The 19,496-nt window shown below is 34.9% G+C and overlaps 1 protein-coding gene across 1 annotated transcript in view; it reads right to left on the bottom strand.

The window, feature by feature from the left end:
• Nucleotides 1-346: 346 nt before the first annotated feature.
• clybl (citrate lyase beta like) overlaps nucleotides 347-19,496 on the bottom strand; it is a 352,991-nt gene continuing 333,841 nt past the window's right edge. The window contains exons 4-8 of the mRNA XM_028799953.2: nucleotides 9,658-9,759; nucleotides 8,519-8,612; nucleotides 7,418-7,585; nucleotides 1,852-1,976; nucleotides 347-639 (exon numbers count right to left, since the gene is read on the bottom strand). Coding sequence (XP_028655786.1) covers nucleotides 544-639; nucleotides 1,852-1,976; nucleotides 7,418-7,585; nucleotides 8,519-8,612; nucleotides 9,658-9,759 — 585 coding nt within the window. The 3' untranslated portion in view covers nucleotides 347-543. The remainder of the gene's footprint in view (nucleotides 640-1,851; nucleotides 1,977-7,417; nucleotides 7,586-8,518; nucleotides 8,613-9,657; nucleotides 9,760-19,496) is intronic.

Raw genomic sequence — 19,496 nt, 5'->3', positions numbered from 1 at the left:
TTGGTTTAAGAAAATCCATTGAAGTTCTGTGGCAACCACAACTTTGATCTAGTGGAGCTCAGAAAGCCTTCACCCTTTGGTGTAAGAGCGCAAGCTGAATGGCAGAACAATAGCCGGTTGTTATGTTTATTTACCCTTACTCCTAGATGACTGGACCTCTGGAGCACATCTGACCCCAGGACTGGTGAAAGGAAGCAGAGGCCTATAGGAAAAAAAAAGCCAATAGTATACAAGAACCTTTCTTTTTTTGTTTTTGTTTTAAGAAGTTGGGTCTTTGAAATACCAAAAAACATTTCTCTCAAATGCAGCATTATTTAACAAATAAAAAGTCAATTAAGAGACTGTATGAAGATGTCCGTTCATTTTATTTAAGATGATTCAAACATTTAGTGGAGATGTAGGAAAAGAAAGATGAAAACATGATTGCATCAGTCAGTTTCTCATTCCTATAGTAACAGGCCAGAGGGAGTAAATGAATTGCAGTTCTATCAAAATATATACATCTTCATTTCAACTGAACTAATTTTAGCAATGAATCATTCCTCACACTTCATGAACTGCTTCTGCAAGGATGACAATATTTTGTGCTTGTTTCAGAGTTGGTAAATCGATCATACTGCCACGAAAATTGAATGCTCCCTATAATAAGAGAAAAAAGTGAAAAGAAAAATTATGCAATATCCATATACACCCATTCATTCTTTCCATCCAGGTTAGTTCCATATGGGGTTGTAGCAATCAGCGCTTATCCTGGCACCATCAGCATCAAGGCAAAGACCACCAGTAAGGCAAGATGGCAGTGCACGGCAGGCCATGTGCATGTGAATATAGAGAGAAAAAAAAACAAAACAAATGACTGGCAAAACAAAAATAAAGGACAAAGCTGTTGAGCTGCCTTCTCCCTTTCTCTGTTGAGTTATCTTTCATGTACTTTTGTCTTTTCGGAGATTCACACCGACTTGGCCCTTCCCTAACACCTCCGCTCTACCACGAACTACAAAATAAGCTGAGAACCTCAAGGTAAACAGCTTGCTAGTTCTGCTGAATGCTGTTTCGGTGAGGACTGAAATTAAATTTTCGCTTCTGGATTCAACAGTTTGCTCATTAATCGTGAAGGTGCCTTGGAGATTCTGTAAAAATTCCAAATTCAGCCTCATTTTAGCCAATTTGTGCTCTATGAGAAAATGCAGAGATCAGAATACAGCACAAATAAAATTGTGCATAATCTTTCTGATAACCATTTTCTGAAGCTCGAGTAATTTCATTCTGACAAAAAAAAAAAAAACATCTCTGTTGTCAAACTCCTGTTTACTGAGTTATTACCGAGACCTGAAAAGTGTCTTTCAGGGTAACCTTTAAAATAATGAACTGCCAGTAGTGCTCTTACTGCAATTCTTCCTCCAGGCCATACCTAATGTAAGAATTACTGGCAGGAAGGTGTAGGCAGATTGTGTATCACCACTGTAGCATCTAAACAGAAACAACCCACAGCGCAGAAAACAGAAGATTCAATGATGCACTAAATTAGGAACAATAATATTCTGCTCTTAATTTGCTTTTCCATCAATAAAATCTCAGAACATTAAACTGCAGTTTCTTCTCAAAATGCCGGATATTTTCATTTGACAGATTTTAATGCACTGCCCCATGCCGACCAGCATCATATGGCAACTTTTCACTTGTAAGCCCACTCAGTAATGCTTGTCACAGGTACTGCTGCAAAAACAGCTCTGGCATTTGGGGAATATATAAACAAACAAACAAAAGCAAATAAATAAGCCAATAAAGTAATCAATGGGCAGACCACATCAACATTACAAGCATCTGCTGAATAAGAACTGCCAAGTTTACCTTTCCCAGCTTCTGCTGCTCATCAAAGGCACTTATGAGTTCCCGGGCCCATTTCACTCTCTCCGCACTCGGGGAGAATTCCTCTTGGACGACTTGGACTTGATTGGGATGAATCACCTGCTTGCCTAAAAGGAATTAAAAGTCTGTTAAACACACGGAAGATTAAGAACTCAAAGGAGAGGCAGTAGGGTTTAGGTTTGAAAAAACTCCTGCGACATAGTTTAATGGACATGTTTATTAAATTACGCTTGAAAGTTACCTGCAATTGTGCAAATCACCCTATCTAGATATAGTTAAAAAAACAAACAAATGGTACATTTATCATTTGATCAAATTAGAGGCAAAAGTTTACAAACAGAAACATTTTTTTACTCTACTACTTTCAACAAAACAGGAGTCGGTACAAACAAGTGGCTCCTGTAAGTGGCCAGTAAAAACCTGTGAAGAGCATCCAGTGATGCAGACGTTTGTATGCAGCAGAGAGCTGAATGGTAATTTGATAACTTATGTGATAGCTTGTCACTACAAACATTTGGGGAATTTAATGGGTGTAACAGGGACTTTGTGTTATTTGAAATTGTGCTCAGTTCTAGAAACAAACTTATTCACCCAGGCATCATTAATAATGCAAGGCCTGGGATGGCAAGAAGAAGCTAAAAAAAAAAAAAAATTGGGGCTGGCGAGAACATTTTTTATATACTTTACCTGAATTCTCAGTGTGTGTAAAAAGACTTTTTTGTTTTTAATGCAGTGAGCCAATATAATTATGTTAAGCACTAAAAACTGACTTTAAACTATTGACATCAATGGCCAAACTAAAACTGCTAAGCTTGTAATATAAAAGAGGAAAGATTCGAAACAAATAAATTATATTTTTTTCGTTAAAGTTCTTGATAAATAATATATGATGTGTTACGCTTTCACTGGAGGCTCTTTTATATCTAAAGTGTACGTAGGTCCGCATTTTATGTAAATGTGAGTTAAAAAGGTAGACATAAAAACATAAAAGCACTACCAGTCTTTTGTGTTTATTTGGTTAGGAATATTTCAACTTCATCGAGCTCAGATTCCGAATGAGCTTACCTGACGTGACTTAACATTTCCTGTTACAAAAGCATTTGTATTGCAACAAGGAACGATTACCCAGAAAGCAAAGGACAAAAAACAAATATTCATCTTCACATAACAGCAATGCAAATAGTTTACTCAAATTCTTTTCACCCCATCTGAATATAGATTACAGAAATACTGGGCATCACTTTTTTAATATATATATATATATATATATATAATATATATAATATATATATATATATATATATATATTCCATGATCTAAAATAAGAAAGAATAAAGAAAATGAGTAGATGGAAATAGTGATAATACCTGCATGTGTATATGCAGCACAAAAGCAGCGGCTTACACACCACAGTAGATCCAATATACAGTACAACACTTTTACAAAAATGAACTTGGAGACGATTTCCATTTTTAGTAAGTTATTAATATTGAAGCAATTTTTTTCCTCTCAGGTAATTTACACAGACACTTGCAGCAAGCTCTTTGAGAAGTCTGAAGCAGTTTTAAACTCGATTCCTCACTGTTATTTGCATTGACGGAGTATAAAATAAGCTGCTGATGATTCAAAAATCACCGCATAAAAATATAGATGTCATGCTGAATTGCCACAATTATTTTATATTTGAACTGCTTGGATTAATGAACAACCAGAAGGGTGAAAAATTGGAAGTCATTATAATGTATGACCATGAAATCCTGTTTTTACAGTACCATTTGGTAGCTCTTGTTTTAGATCAATACCTGTCAAGTCCCACAGGTGCACATAAGGTATTGTCACTTTTTCTTTTTTTTTTGTGGTAGAACATACTAGAAGAGAGTAAAACCTGGTTATCTTCATCATTTATCCAGTTTTTAGTCTGTTACTAAACCTTTGGATTATTGGCAATTGTTGTTTTGTGTAACAAGATGTCAACAAAAACATATTGCCTGTTAAACATAATATTTCAAGAGATATGTATATAGTGAATTGCACCAAATATGAGACTGCCTCTCCTTTAGATATTAATAATCTCACAGCATTTATAGTTTAAATGAGAAGAGTTCAAAATTCAGCTTTCTTAATATGGTTTTTTCTTGTCATTTTATTCAGCACACTGGGTGCCGGGTTTATAAGGTGCAATGCCTACATTTGATCGTAATGAAAGTCATTATAAATAATCTGGACAGCAATACTGTATAGTTTACTTTTAATCTACAAAATAATATTCAGTATTCAACACAAAACAATGCAGATTGTAGCACTGCATTAAACTTTTCTGCTAAAGATTTGTATCAGATTTGCTTTACCACTATATAAATTTAACATTTCATTAAATTCAGAAAATCATTTTTAAACAATGCAAGAGTTTTAAATTACAATCAGAAAAAGAAAGAAACAATTTGAAAAAGAGCAGGGGTACAACGGCACAAATCCTATTGTTTAATTGCTCCCTCAGGTTACACGCAAGTTTTTTGCGCAGGAACACAACAACGGTTCTCCAACAAGTAAACCCATCCAAAGGTTTTATCATTTTTCAGGTAGAATTCAGTCAGCTACTGTTTCATTATTTGCACTTGTTCTACACTTAAGATTATTGCTGATAAGAGATGAGATTTAATATTACAGCAATCCGAACCTGACGATACAAAATCCATTAGGTCTGGCACGCTTTCCTAATGCAAGTGCTTTCTAAAAGAAAAATGCAACCTTTTAGAGAAACGAGTGGCCCAACCATTAAACAAAAAAAGGGTCTGACATCAGGGGATTTCTAGCTGCATCCTGGCTTCAGTGCTGACTCCCTGGGTGACCTTGAGCAAATCAGTTAACCTCATTGGGCTAAAGACAGAGGTCCTGTTCTAAATGATTCCGCATCAGCTGGTGTTGGTGTAAAGTTCACACTCCCCAAAGTGCTTTGGAGTCCCTTTGGGAATAAGAGGTTTTGTGTAAATGTAAACATTATTACTACAAGGTAGATGTGTCACACTGTTATAAACAAGACATCAGCTTCTTCCACATGGAATGAAGTGGCCACGAACTTGTGGAATGTCACTTTGCTCTGCATTTACTCTAATTGGTGCCTAATTCTTTTTACTATAAAATAAGCAGTTTCATCTCCATCAGTGACGTAAATGTCATCAATTCTTTTCTTCTCATTAAGCTTTCCTCAAGACAACAGACAATACATTTTTAGTACATTATTATAAAATAAACTAAATAAGATGCTTAAAGCAATGATAATTATTATGAATAATTATGCAGAGAAATGATCACAGAGGCAAGTAATCGGTACCTACTCATTAAACAGAAGCTTAAAGCATCTCAAAAGAATCAATGAAAGAAAAGCGGCCTCAGACGTGTTGTGTCTCCTCCTTACTCTTTACAGTGGACAAGTTCTATTAAATGACAGTCTTTGTTGTGCTACTTCACCTTATGTTTAAGATGTTCAGCCATCTCCAGAGTCAATTATCTAGCAGGTAATACTTGCTCTAGAGGGTATTATTGCTTAAGTAGGGTACTAGTACTAATAGCTACCAACTTAGCTCATGCAGCACAGAGCCCTTAACGTTAATCTTTTAATCCACAGCTTTTCAATGTGCTGTGCAGAATGGGAATGAACCATTATAGCAATTCAGCCTTTCTTTTTCTTCTTTTTCCTTTATTACCCAATTCCCTAGCGTAAGAACTTGGTCTGCGAATTAATGAATCAGTTTTAAGTCAATGATCAATAAAGCTCCCTGTTTACTGTGTGCCAATTGTTTCTGCTTTTCCTCAGCTAAATTCCAGCATTCACCTTCATAAACAAAATCTTTCATGTTCCAAACTCATTGCCTTTGCAAGTCAGGTGAAATGAATTTGTTTGGGCTTTTCGGATTTCTCGGAAAACTGCTTTCAGGTCCTCTAATTTCTGTATCTAACAGTTTCTTAACCTGGCACTTTAACCTGGTATTTCCTGTTTGTTTCGTTAAATGACCAGTTCAAAACTACTTGACTAAATTTTAATTTCTAAAAAAAAAAAAAATGTACCCAAGTTTTGTTTGTGTTTTACGCATACGTGTATTACTTTACTTGAATAGACTTGTTAAATTTTATATTTTAATGCAGGTATTCAATGATAACATTGGGAATTAAAAATGGCCCTGCATTACGTGCAAACCTTTATCATGCCAGGCAGCACAATTTTAAAGGTAAAGAAGCTGCTTTGGAAGCCACAAGACTGCAGGTTCACTCACCGCCATCGACTCATTATTGGACGATGCTAAGCAAGTCACTGGGTTCTTGTTTATACAGTTTTGCATACACTGTTTTAGATGGTATTTATGTAAATAGTACATTTATTGTAAAATAAAATGTGTGTCTATATATATATATATATATATATATATATATATATATATATATTATAATCAGTATACTGTGTGTGTGTGCGCGTGTGCATATATATGGTGTATATACAGTATACAGTGTGTGTATATGAAATACTGCATAAGATTGCAATGAATGTCCACATATATGTATAAACAGAGGTAAAGCTGGTCATGCACATATTAATTAAGGAGTTCATATAGGAAACTGACGGGAGTGAAACTGCTTGAAGTGACACGGAGAAGGCTTTTTTTTTGGTTCTTTCTTAGTTTAGATACTCTGATCATTTTATTTATGTTTTGCAGAAATGATATTTGAAATATGCCTCTAATGTGTGCACCCAGCACTTGTCATAACAGATAAAGAAGCAAACCATATACATTGGCAACACAAATACAATAAAGGAAATACATTAGATTACAATAAATCCTAGGACAGTTTAGGTTAGATTTATAGCTAATAATAAGCTTATATATGTTCATGATATTAAAAAAAAAAAATCTACTTATTTCATTTAAAAAAAGTAATGAAAGTTAAATGGTATCACATGGATATTTTTTTTTGTTTTTAGCTGAATATAACCACATTACCAGCATTTCAAGCATAAACCATACTAAACCAATAGATAAAAACTGTGTATAGGCTGAATTGCTTTTATAAAAGGGGGAAACAACAAATCTGCAAATAAAATCAGCACAGCAAGTATACAATGAACTTGGCTTTGATTAACATTAAAAATACATTTGTAATATTCAGCGCAGATGGTATGCTGTCTTTTTCCAATGTGCCTATAGTGATGATTTCTGGTGAACGTCAGCCCCCATGTTATGCACAAATCCACATTTCTATGTATGACTGCTGAAATGACACAACATGAATTGAGTAACACTGATCACTACAGTGTTTAAAAGGAAGCATTCTGTTAAAGAAAGAAATGTCATCAGTAAAAGGTTAATATTTAAAGATGTGAGAATATAATGGACTATAATGCAAAAATAAAGTGCATGTATTGTTAAATTTAATGCACTTATTCTTTCATAACAAAATTAAATCCGTGGATGAAAGTGGTGTTGATGTTTCCGATTATTCTGCCATTTAGCAGGTCTTATGCAGAGGGCTATAGAATTTAGTAAACAGATGGTACCTGTAAAGCCCATAAGTGCGCCCTCTCTTGACTGCCTGCGAAGTCCCTCATTGTCCTGGTAATCGATGTAAACAAGGTCAATAGCTTGCAGGCCAAAGGCTTTGGCTATAACAACAACTTTCTGCCTGGCATACAGAAGCTCAGTGGCATCCTTTGTTCTTGTAGCACCTAGGATGGTAGGAAAAGATTTTTTTTTAGGAGAAGAGAATATTACGACAAGAAACTTGTAATACATAGCTGACAATACATTTAAGCGGAGGTTACAGTTAGAATGGCGTATCATGTCGTTGGTGAATAATGTGTGCAGTATCATATGAAAGGGTTATTAAAATACATAATGTTATCTGTCCATCTCGCCAGCAAATAAATGACAATGTTAACTTTTTAAATTTGAAATAAACCTGCTCATACAATCATTGGTCCTATAGGAAATACACTAAGAAGTATTTTTTGAAGTACAAGAAAACTGATACAAAATTATGTAGAAATAGTAAGTGTATTATGGGTCAGTTTATGAGCTGATATTCCAGGATGAATTTAAAGCCACACAGTTTTGGTACAAACACAGATACAGACTTTTGTTTTGCAGTACCTATTACTGAGTACTTATTGGTAGTTCACATATAAAATATATTTATAAACAAAACACTTAAAGGAGGCTTTACAACTTGGCAGCTTTTTGCACCCAATTAATTAGTTGGCAAATAATCATAAGGAGTTTCTTTATATTTATCTCTGTTTATATTTCAGCTTTATGTTTTATATTTTTGTTATACTTATTTCCATCATACATAATAGTTATTCATAGTTATTATTATTATATTATTGCATGCTTGGCTGTTAAGTAGAAATATGTTTAATTAAACTGAAAAATTGAAATATAATATAAGCATATGCATTCACTTTAAAATGGGAATTCATAAATCTTATATTAAAAGGATCTGCAGAAAATTGCAGTCTGTAATCTGTAGAAAGGGAGAATTTTGTACTTTAAATGTTTTGTTAAATCACTAATATTTACATTTAGTATAATAAAAATTGAACAATGAGCATTAAAATATACATATCTATGGAGAAGAGAAGGGAAATGAACAAAGTGACCTATGCTTGCACAAAAATCATCCGAGCCAAACACAACTCCATCATGATGAAGGCCAGCCTTTGGTCCCAGGTGTTGAATTTCCTGACAGACAGCCTTTAAGATAAAGAAACATGCAATCAGATAACAGAAGTAAATACATAATAAGATTATTGTGGAATAAATAGTGCAATCAAATCTGAAGTGTACAGCATCAATATACATATCTTTTCAAGCACTGTAATCATTAGCACAACCTTCTGCTCAAACATACCTGGTCTTTACAGCAAAACAGTACAAACATTAAACTTGAAGAGAAGCTTTAATATAATTATTTTGGGTGCCTATACTACATGGTACCCTATGTTACACCTTACACTCTGCACATTACCTTTCTGCATTATTTACTGAAAGCTGTCTATGCTTGTCGCTTGTTCATCTTGGAGAAGTATCCCTGTGGTACACAGCACTGCAAAACAACTCTTTGTAAAGAAAGTTTGGAATTTGATATGGCATTGTGTCAGAGTCTGAGCAGTTGGATTTTGTCTGATGCTTTTGTCAGGTTCCAAATTAATTTCACTTCTTGCTGTGACACAGCGATATTTTCCTGTCAAAGCTCCGGACTCAGCCTTGCCAAAGCTGAACAGAGGTCTTCAGAACAACACAACAAACAAAAACAAAAAGAATAGAGATGGCACATACTCCTTTTTCCTTCTGTCCTCAAGAAAATATTCCAAGTGAAAGAAAATAAATTATTTTAGTAGCTATAACCTCCTGAAATAGCAACCTTGAATGTATGTCTCCATACATAATTTTTAATTATGAGAACAATATCTGCACACATAAATCCCACACTAGGATAAACTGAAATACAAAGTAAGAGTTTGCTATGATATACAAACAGGATGAACATTCACTTGCGTCAAATCAAATATGTTTACGATAGGAATCTTTTTCACTCTAAGAGCGTGATGGGGCAAAACAATATAATTGATTTCACATGATTTAATATTTTATAACTAAACAAATATGTCACAATGTTGCGTTTACTTGTAGGTTGGACTTTATAACAGCTGGATTGGGCAGCTCAAAGAAAAACTGAACTTGAAACCAACTGCCTCATTCAGCTAACAGTAAAAACGTAATATTAGGAATTTATTACCTTAAAATTGAGCAGTCCCTGTGCGGTTTCCACAAATGTGATTAACTGCATGGCTTCAGTTATGGTTCTTCCCTTTAGGTAATACATAATTCTGTCCACAAACTGTAAGAGAAAACACGGAAAACATGTGATTATAAACACAACAAACCTGCCTTTCACATCTGGGACTTGCATTCTGCTTCAGGCTTATGCATGTGTTCTAAATATTGTTATTATTTTTGTTCCACTAAACTATGATTCAGCTACTTCTTTGTGGCTTTACTAAGGGTTTACTTTTTCACAACTAATTAGCTTTCAACGTTTCATACTTTTGGCTCACTTTGTGGCATTTTGTTGGTGTGCTTCCTAGGAAAATGACTGACAGACTAGATAGATAACTGAAATGTCTATTAATTTGTATTTGTTAGATTACAAAATAATTTTTTTCATAAAACATGTAACAAATTTTATATATAATTTTAGGCAGTTAATGAGACCATTTGTGTGATGTTGTTGTGTATAAATATGGTAATTCTGGAACTAATAGAGGGTGCTGAGTGATAAAAAACATACCTTAGCATTTTTAAAGCCGCTTATTCTAGTTAAGGATAAATAGTAAATACTCTCTGATAATGAAACCTGAATTATACTTTAACTAGACCCTGAATTTGGAGACAGAAAACTAGTTTGTACAGTATCAGATGGAAGGAGAAGATAGAATATTAACAAACGTATGGCATGGATCTCATGAAATCCACAGTTAGAAGCAAAAGAGTTTCAAAGCTGCAGTGATTTTATTAAGAAATTTAACAGCAGAAGGTTTTATGATCCATAATAAAGACCTGTTTAGAATAGGGGTAGACGTATACACAAGTATGCAGCCAGACATGCACATACTGCGGACTTTGTTGTGCTTTGTCCCTAAATTTTATTACAAATGGAGGTGGAGCATAGACACTTGAAAAAGGAGTAATCCCCAAACGAACGAACGAACAAATAAATAAATAAACAGAAGTGTGAAATCCACCTGCTAGTTTATTTCACTTTGGTATAATACAGCTTTACAGGACAAACAGTAGATGCAGTGTTTAATAAGTCTCTTCTTATACTCTTTATTCTGTATGATTCCTTCACTATTTTAGCTTACCTAAGAAGGCTTTAAAATGAAGTTTAGTTCTTTGAAGACCAAAGCATTCCAATTTTTTCCAAGAGACCAGTTCACAGCTAGCTATGAGCTGTCAGTGGGGTTGCCCAAATTCCAAAATCTATCATCTGGAAACACACAAAAGCTCCCTGTCTCGGATATTTCCTTTCAAAGCAAGTTAAAAAAAAGAAAGAAAAAGAAAAGAAAAAAGAAAAAATATACAGAGTGGAAATCTTTTTTTTTTTCCCTTTTCTTACTAAACAAGCAGGATTTTACAGAGATAAAAATAACCACAGGTAAGTAAAAGCTATTTTTGTAAATAATAGCAAAATCATCCCACACACATGCTTATTGTAACTCAAAGAATATTCATTCATTGAAGGATTCAGGAAAAAAAGGGAATTTTAATCATCTCTCCATTCAATCTCAGTTGGATAAATCATATCTAAGAGATTTGCATAAATATAAACCATCAAAGACTTTTCATCTTCAAAGGGGTTTTCAAGACCCAATAAGCTTTGTACTGTAATCATCAGAGGTCACAACCCTGCAGGAGTAAGGCTGCTATGGCAACATAAAAACTAACGCTAAGAGCTTAGCATAAAATTTCAACCAATAGAAACAAAGCTAGATATTATATAAATACACACACGCGCGCGCGCGCGCGCGCACACACACACATGTATGTATATATATATATATATATATATGTATGTATATATAAAATATATATGTATGTAAAAATACATACACACATTATTTTATTTATATATATATATATATATATATATATATATATATATATATATATATATATATATATATATACACACATTATATATCTATATAATGTCTCATCTGTATGTACAAAAATAGGAGTTTTATGATACTTAATTGATTTTTTTTATTACTCTTTTTCCCACATTGACTGTGGACTGCTAAGTAAATAACTAGAGAATTTTTCTGGAAGTAAAACATTTACTGATCATCACGTGACCTACAGGATGTCACTACCCAAGTCAAATGACACTGGTATACGGAGGTATATGTGCACGGTGAACACTTAAGAGGCCCGTAGATTTAAAGGGCTATTAGAGACCTTTTGAGTGATGATAAAAAAAAAAAAAAAATTACCAGGACATCTTTACTGGCCAGAGAATACGGATCACTGCAGGTTTAATTAAATGTTTATTTGCTATGGTCTGTCTACGACGCACAGTAAGCCCACTGCATTACAGTGTAAACCACAGTCCTAATGCCTGACAACGAGGGGTGCCTTTGCTTTGCTATTGTGACATTATTATAGGGTCTGTAGTTTGAAGAATATGAACACTTACAGCTGTCAATTACTCTGTGTCTGTAAACGCTAATGGTACTTATGTAACATTAACTAAAGCAGTACCTTCCATCTGAAGTGACAGTATGAGCAGAGTGCAAAACGGAGAGGAAACAGACATGAACAGAAATTCATGCAACCGGTATGGCGAGCACTAGCAAGAAGGCGGCAAGTGGACAAGTTTCAATTAATTTTCATCAAAAGAAGCAGATTAAATGTTTCCGGCCTGCTGAAGTGTTCATTTCACAGAAGAAAAAAGAGGGAGAAAGAAATTGGGGAGGGGATGAAGTAGCAGGCTTCAGCAATTCTTTCAGTCCCAATGCACACCCAATAGTGTGTTGGCAAGAATGCACACTGTTCAGGATTTGTGGGAGAATTGTCTCCCAACAAAGGAAGGAGAGTTACGCTTGTTATAGTCCAATAAGCCATGTCAGTCAAACAAGTACCCAGAGAAGAGACAATGGGCAAGCAAGAGATTTTCACACAAAAGGAAACAAGTAAGCCCTTCTTTTAGTTACAAGTCAGCCTCTAGGTTTCACTTATAGCATAAATAAAAAATGGTAAAATAAACAAAAGAAAGTTTTACATCTCACAATCACATCAAGGGTACAGCACTGCTCCCAAAGCTGACAGGAGAAGCAAACAGTTAATTCATAAATGCAAAACAAGTTCACCACATGGTAGAGTAAATAACAGTGCTTAAAGGAAAAAAAATGTTTAAACTCAGCAAAAGCAGTTAAAATAGAGGTCAGAGAATTCATCATGCAACAAACTTCTTTGAAATGGTGGATAGCACAGAAAGTAAGGTATGTTAAGTTGTACTGTTTAATATCTAAATGCAGAAAAGGCATAATACACAAGGCTATACAAAAATGCAGTATTTTAGAAAAAGGCTATTAAATTATAGCATGTATACTTTTCTCATTTTAGCTGGGGGAAGAGATCAGCAGGAAAGAGCACCCAGTTGCTTTATTGCTTGAAATTGCATACTTTCAAAACCATTGCATGTGTTAGGTCAGTGCAACATAATTTCCCTACTGTTCACAATTAGATATGTCCTGCTGAGGGTATAAAATCTTGAATTCATGTTCAGGGCATGTTCCAGGGAACTTTATCTATAAGCATTGCCTTTCCTTGTGCTGTGGAGGGTGCACCGTGCACATGTTCGTATGAAACATTTTTTTAAAAATGTAATTAATGCCGATATCCAAACAGGGGACACTACAATTTATTGACCACCAACGAATAGTATTCTTTTTGATCCAAAAATTGGCCTAATTTACAGTAAGTCTCAAAATCATTGTTTTCTGTGAGTGAATGAGTATCTCTCGGAAGTGCAAGGTCCAATTTAAAGGATTTTTTTAGGTAGGAAGGGTTTGCAGATGGTGTACTACTTCCTGGCACGTGTAGTTAGCTGGGATCAGCATTAGTGTCACACAAACCTGAAAGGTAATTAGTGTGCGTAAAACACTTAGATGGCAGAAATGATTAATTTGTTTAATTGCTTGCTAATATGACCTTCTAAATGGAATACCACTCGGATATGTTATGGTTTCTTCTTCCACCTTGCTTTATCCCATCTGGGATCAAAGTCCTAAATGCTAATAATTAGAGCAGTTAAAAGTATAAAATGGCATCAATGATGATTTCTCTCAAGTGGTTGCATACGTGACATTTACAATTAGTCTACAATTGAAAAAATACTTTTATATGGGGGAAAAAACATTTCTCCTCCTGTCCTTGCTTTAAAATTGCCCTCCTGAAATGTAATAGTTCCTGCCTCTCTTGGGCACACTTGTCACAACACATACATGGTTATTCAAAGAGAGATGCTTTAAAGAAATAGCACAATAAAAGCAGTAATTAGTATATCAGTAATCTAAAATGAGAACATAAACTTTTATTTTATATAGCTCAGTTTTTTAGCATTAAACATAAACAGAGGTTATTTACAGTATGTGTACAGAACTTTGCCACTTTTGTTTTGTCACTATCAGATCACGGTGTCGTGATAGACTTTCATAAGGATAAACAATTAATTGCAGGCAAACTGGGCATTTAAAGTCCTTTGACTTAGTCAGCAGTCCACATTGCCTGTGTGCACAAATGATATACACGTATAGAATATGCTACTTATGCACTTGTAGGCTCCTTTGAGAGTATATGATGACGTCAAAGTGCTAAAGACCCAAATAGTCAGACAATGTTCAACAAAACCTATGCATGTGGAGAACACCAAGGTCAAGCTTGCTTAATGCTTAGAAAAGAAGCACATTTTTACAGACAGGGGGTTGGAAGTGTAGACTAAACTCTCCTGTCTACAGAAAGCATCCTATTGTTTTTTAAATAAAAATTTGGATTACATAGATACATTTGTTAGCTACTAGCTGGGTGAACTCAATCATTCAGCTATCCAATATAGTCTTATCCTGGTATGCATCTTATGGAGGCTAAGGCAGTGATCGGTATTAAACAGAAACCATGCTTGGATGCAAAGTTAGCCCACTGCACACCACCACCACCCAGGCCATCGTAAACTGGTCAAACAACTTACAGCACCTTCTTGGACTCAAACAGGAGCCCTCAATAGAAACACCTCAGCTGACAATCAGTCTGACAAGTAAGTACTAGGAGGTGCAAGTTGACATAAAATGCTACATTGTTACCCATCAATCTATTCTAAGCTAGTAAGTTTTACAGCCTTATATAAATCAACAGCACAAGATAAACTGGCAAGTTATTACCAGTGTTTGGAAAAATATAGTGTACATCTCAAGGAACTATTGAGATTTGGGGCAGGACATTAAAATGAACAGATATAGGAGTCAACTGAAAAAAAAATATATTAGTATAGTGAATCACATTGATGTACTGTGGAGTTAGAATCAGAGAAAATAAATGAAGGAACAACCCGTGAAACACGACACAGTGGCATGTGGACTGTCACAGACTGACCTAAGGAGAGGGACTAGCAGGACGGACACCAACACTGTGTCCTACATGTTCTTACAGAGAAGACATCATAGACAGATTAGAATACAGGAATCCCTGGATATTCAAGCAAATGACTGTCATCTGTACATATGAAGAAAACTGAGAAGATGTGACAGAGTATCTCCACATCCACTAGGCTAGGTGTAGAATTCAAAAATGTCTTGTAGATGATGAAATGAAGCCTTGGCCACAGTAGAGTTTTAAGATTTAATGCTGAAGGTACTGTACTGTATGACTGCAAGGTTTTTTACAAAGTATGAAACAATAAGTTCTTAGAAGCCAATGTGCATCAAGTGACTGAATTAATGATCTGATTCCTCTGTAAATTGCCTCAGAAAAATCAAATATAAAATGTTGAACAAATCAGAGGAAGCCGTGCAGTCCATCAGGCATGTTTGGTTAACTAAACTGTCCCAATATCTCATCTAAATATGTTTAAAACTTTCTGCTTCAATTACTTGACTTGATTGTTTGTTCCATATTCTCACAACATTTTGTGTACTGAAATGCTTCCTAGTGGTAACCTTAAAAGCCTTACTAGTTTTCAACATTGTCCTCAAGTATTTGATTCAGATCTATACTTCTTTTATTCTTCTATCTGTTGAACACCAGGCTAAGTGTTTTTTCTGTATCTCCAAAATGTGTTTTCATAATGGCATGGAAACAATAATGAAGTTATTTTTGGACACAGTCATCCAATCATCCATCTACAGCATTTTCTAGCCGGATATTCAATGGGACATGAGGAGTGGAGGCTGAACCTGGAAGCACTTGGCACAAGGCAGGAACCATCTGTGTATGATGTGCCAGGGGTTTCACAGAGAAATAAACGTCTACCATCAGAACACCTTATATAGAGCAGAGAGAACAAGACAATAATACACACCTATGCAGAATTAATGGGAATTAAAATACATTTTTTTGATAATGTGTCAGAAAAATACATATTTTTATAAATATTTTATTTTCAAAAGCGATAACATTGCAATGGATTGCTATTTAATCAAACATATAATAATAGCAATAACAGATACAACCATTTACTTTGAATTAAACATAAAGTAAAAAAGCAAAAACAAGAAAGAAAAGGAGACACAGGAGCAAAAAAAAAAAATCTTAACTTTTTTAAATATGACAAAACAATTAATAACATCAAACGGTCAATCACAAGCTCAGCATGCCAATTCTAAAATAATCATAATGAATTTTTGCCATGTTTTAAAAAACGTTGTGGATATATCCTGTAAGAGAGAGTTTAATTTTTTCTAATTTGTGACAATATAAAATGTCTTTTATGCATTGAGTTATAGAAGGGGATTCTTCCAGTCCAGTAGTGTGCTACTGTATAGGATATTACAATTGATTTCTCCATGTGCACTTTAACCCCATTCAGAAGTATACTAAATAATGTTATTAATGGACTAGGAGTGATTGTGACACCAAGGCTATTTTGCCCAAAATAACGTTCACTTACTACGTTCCCAGAACATGTGGCCTGCTGATGCTGGAGCTAGATGGCAGCACTTGCAGGTTGAGTCTTTCCCTTGGTACATATTGGACAGTTTTAAATGAAATAAATATGATACATGAAAGATCTTCAGTTGAATCCAGCATATTATGGTTCTGAGATGACAATTAAGAGGTTCCTTTTCCACTGTTCCCTGGGATCTTTAAAATAGTTTTATATGTTTTTGAAATGTTCTTTTGAGTTTACATCAAAACTACTAGGACTAATATGAATGTGAGATGTGGAAAGTTGGGCAGCTTTCTATGAACAAAAATTCTAATTTACATATAGGAAAAAATGTGTAGCTGGAAAGTTAAATTTTGACCATAATTGTTCATAATATGCCAATGCATTGACTGTATACAGAGCTCTAAATGTTTTCATCCCTAATGTTTTCCATTAAACACTGAGGAGGTGTAAGAAGATGGAAACAGTAGCAACAGATAGAAAACTATTTCAAACAGAAAAGTGATAGATTGCATCTACAGCAGTTGAAAACGTGCACCCTATACTTTTTTTTCAGTTCCTTATTTGACCTCTCATGGCTGTTTGGCATTGAGTGTGTTTCTATGTGAAAGCTGGCATTATATTGCTTATCAGTCTCAGACTTCAGCTATCACATATCTGCAATATCATAACCGGTACCTTTCAATGCATACATTACAGAGTTTTGCATTAAAGTCATCGACAGTTTGATGCACACTTTTTTGTGAATTGCTGTCTCACTTTAAAATTCTTTCATCAACCCCTTTTCACAATATTCCTCTGAACTGGGCCTTGGGCAGGGATCTGCGCTGGTGGGGTGTGGGTCATGTCAATAGCTGTAGAGAGATGAATTAACTGTATGCTTGGAAATGAAGGCCCACCTGTTTTCTCTGCCATATGAATTGCTTCCCCTTCATTTAAGAGCTTCAGAAGCTCTGCTACTCATTACGACAGCACTGTTACTGCCGCACTTTATGCTAAAGTAGTGTTAGCACTAAAAGCACAACCCTGATTTATCAAAATCTGTTACTCTGCAACCTTCTTTTTAGTAGTACTTGTTATTTGAAATCTGTCAGGCACAGTTCCAAATTGTTTCTGTTGGTGACTGCTGCTTTTTTCATAAACATCTGCTGCACTCTTACTGTACTGACAGTACAGTACACTGACAGACTGAGAAGATCATTCCTCCCCCAAACTATGCGTCTCTTCAATTCCACCAGAGGGGGTAAACGTTGAACATTATTCAAGTTATTGTCTGTTTTTTACCTGCATTTTTTATTACTCTTTAATTTAATATTTTTTGCTGCTGGAGTATGTGAATTTCCCCTTGGGATTAATAAAGTATCTATCTATCTATCTATCTATCTATCTATCTATCTATCTATCTATCTATCTATCTATCTATCTATCTATCTATCTATCTATCTATCTATCTACTGCTCGGCCTGTGTTTTTGGTATGGTACTACAATGCTATTTGCTCTGTAAAGCGCCTTATGATGGCAAATGCTGTTATTGATACTACAATATATAAAAAAGCACCAATGGACTGTGTGTGTGGATTTCAAACTTTAATTAGGTGCTGGAAAGTGAATCTAAAAACTTCTAAATAGGCACATTTTTGTTGAGCAACATGACATCTCCAGCTTTAAAGTAGCTTTTTAGGTTGAACACTTCCCCATATTGATGCATTTAAAAAGTATAGATAACTGCTGCCTAGGATTCCATTGGACATCATCCGTGCTTCGACCACTGGACATCCAGGGAATCAGGGACTTCTATAAATTATTGTAATATGCCATTAGTGTTTGGTGTCAATCACCTGAATTTAATATCAGCACACTGAAAATAATTATGAAGCTCATCAAGTAGAAGAACTGACTGCGTAGCCCAGAGTCGATTCCTGCCTGGTTTTTCAGGCCCCTGTGCTGGATGAGCATGTTTCAAAATGGATGGATAGGTGGACAGATGGATGGAAGCACTGTAACAGTTCTGAAACTATCTACCTTTTCCGTTACAGGAAAGCAACCATTGGTAGCTCTCACCTCTCGCTGTGCTTCGTAATCTCTTTAACTCTTCTCAACAAGCTGTTGTTAATCTCTGTAACCTTTCAAAGAAGTGAAGTTGTTTATGTGATGGAAATGGAACAGCACTAAAAAATTAATCTGAGGTGACTGGAAAACTGTAGAATCTTTTTTTTAATTAATTTTACCTCCAGTTCAATGACAATGCATATACAGTATATTTCTCTTTACTGAGTAAAGGACCTACTTATGTTGCTCTTAACATGGCTTTGAGAAATAACGCAGCTGATCCAAACAAGAAAAGAAGAAACACATAATTTAAGGCAATTAGCTTTAACAGTTGATACAATAACAAATTAACACCAGGTACAAAATTAGACAATTTAACAATAATTATCAACTTCCATCCTTAATTACATATTTTACTTTCATTACCTATCGGATTTATGTATGTTTTTTGTTATACCAGATCAAGTGACTGTTAGGCCATATGGTTATCATGGCTTCTGCCTCCTGAAATTTGACTCCACCAGAATTAAAGCATTGCCTTTAAGGCAATGGGACACAAAGCCACATCGAGCACAGAAGGTAGTCAGTTTTGGGCATTAAGGATAAGGATTTTATATTAGTAACTGCTGATATGATAGAGTTATCTTTTATAAGACATCTCAGAGATGACTTTACTGTGATTGCCTTTATAATGACACACACATATTTAGATATTCTGATTGAACCCTAATGTATATATTCTTGCTTTCCTACAGATTTGCATAAAATGTAAAGTAATATAGTGTGTGCACATATGTACCAGAACCGCACTGCAAATTTAAAACAAATCAAAGTCAAACTGAAAGTAATAAACGGATATCAG

Source organism: Erpetoichthys calabaricus, chromosome 4 (genome assembly GCF_900747795.2).
Source record: "Erpetoichthys calabaricus chromosome 4, fErpCal1.3, whole genome shotgun sequence".
Lineage (NCBI taxonomy): Eukaryota > Metazoa > Chordata > Cladistia > Polypteriformes > Polypteridae > Erpetoichthys > Erpetoichthys calabaricus.
This window is presented reverse-complemented; position numbering and strand designations above follow the sequence as displayed.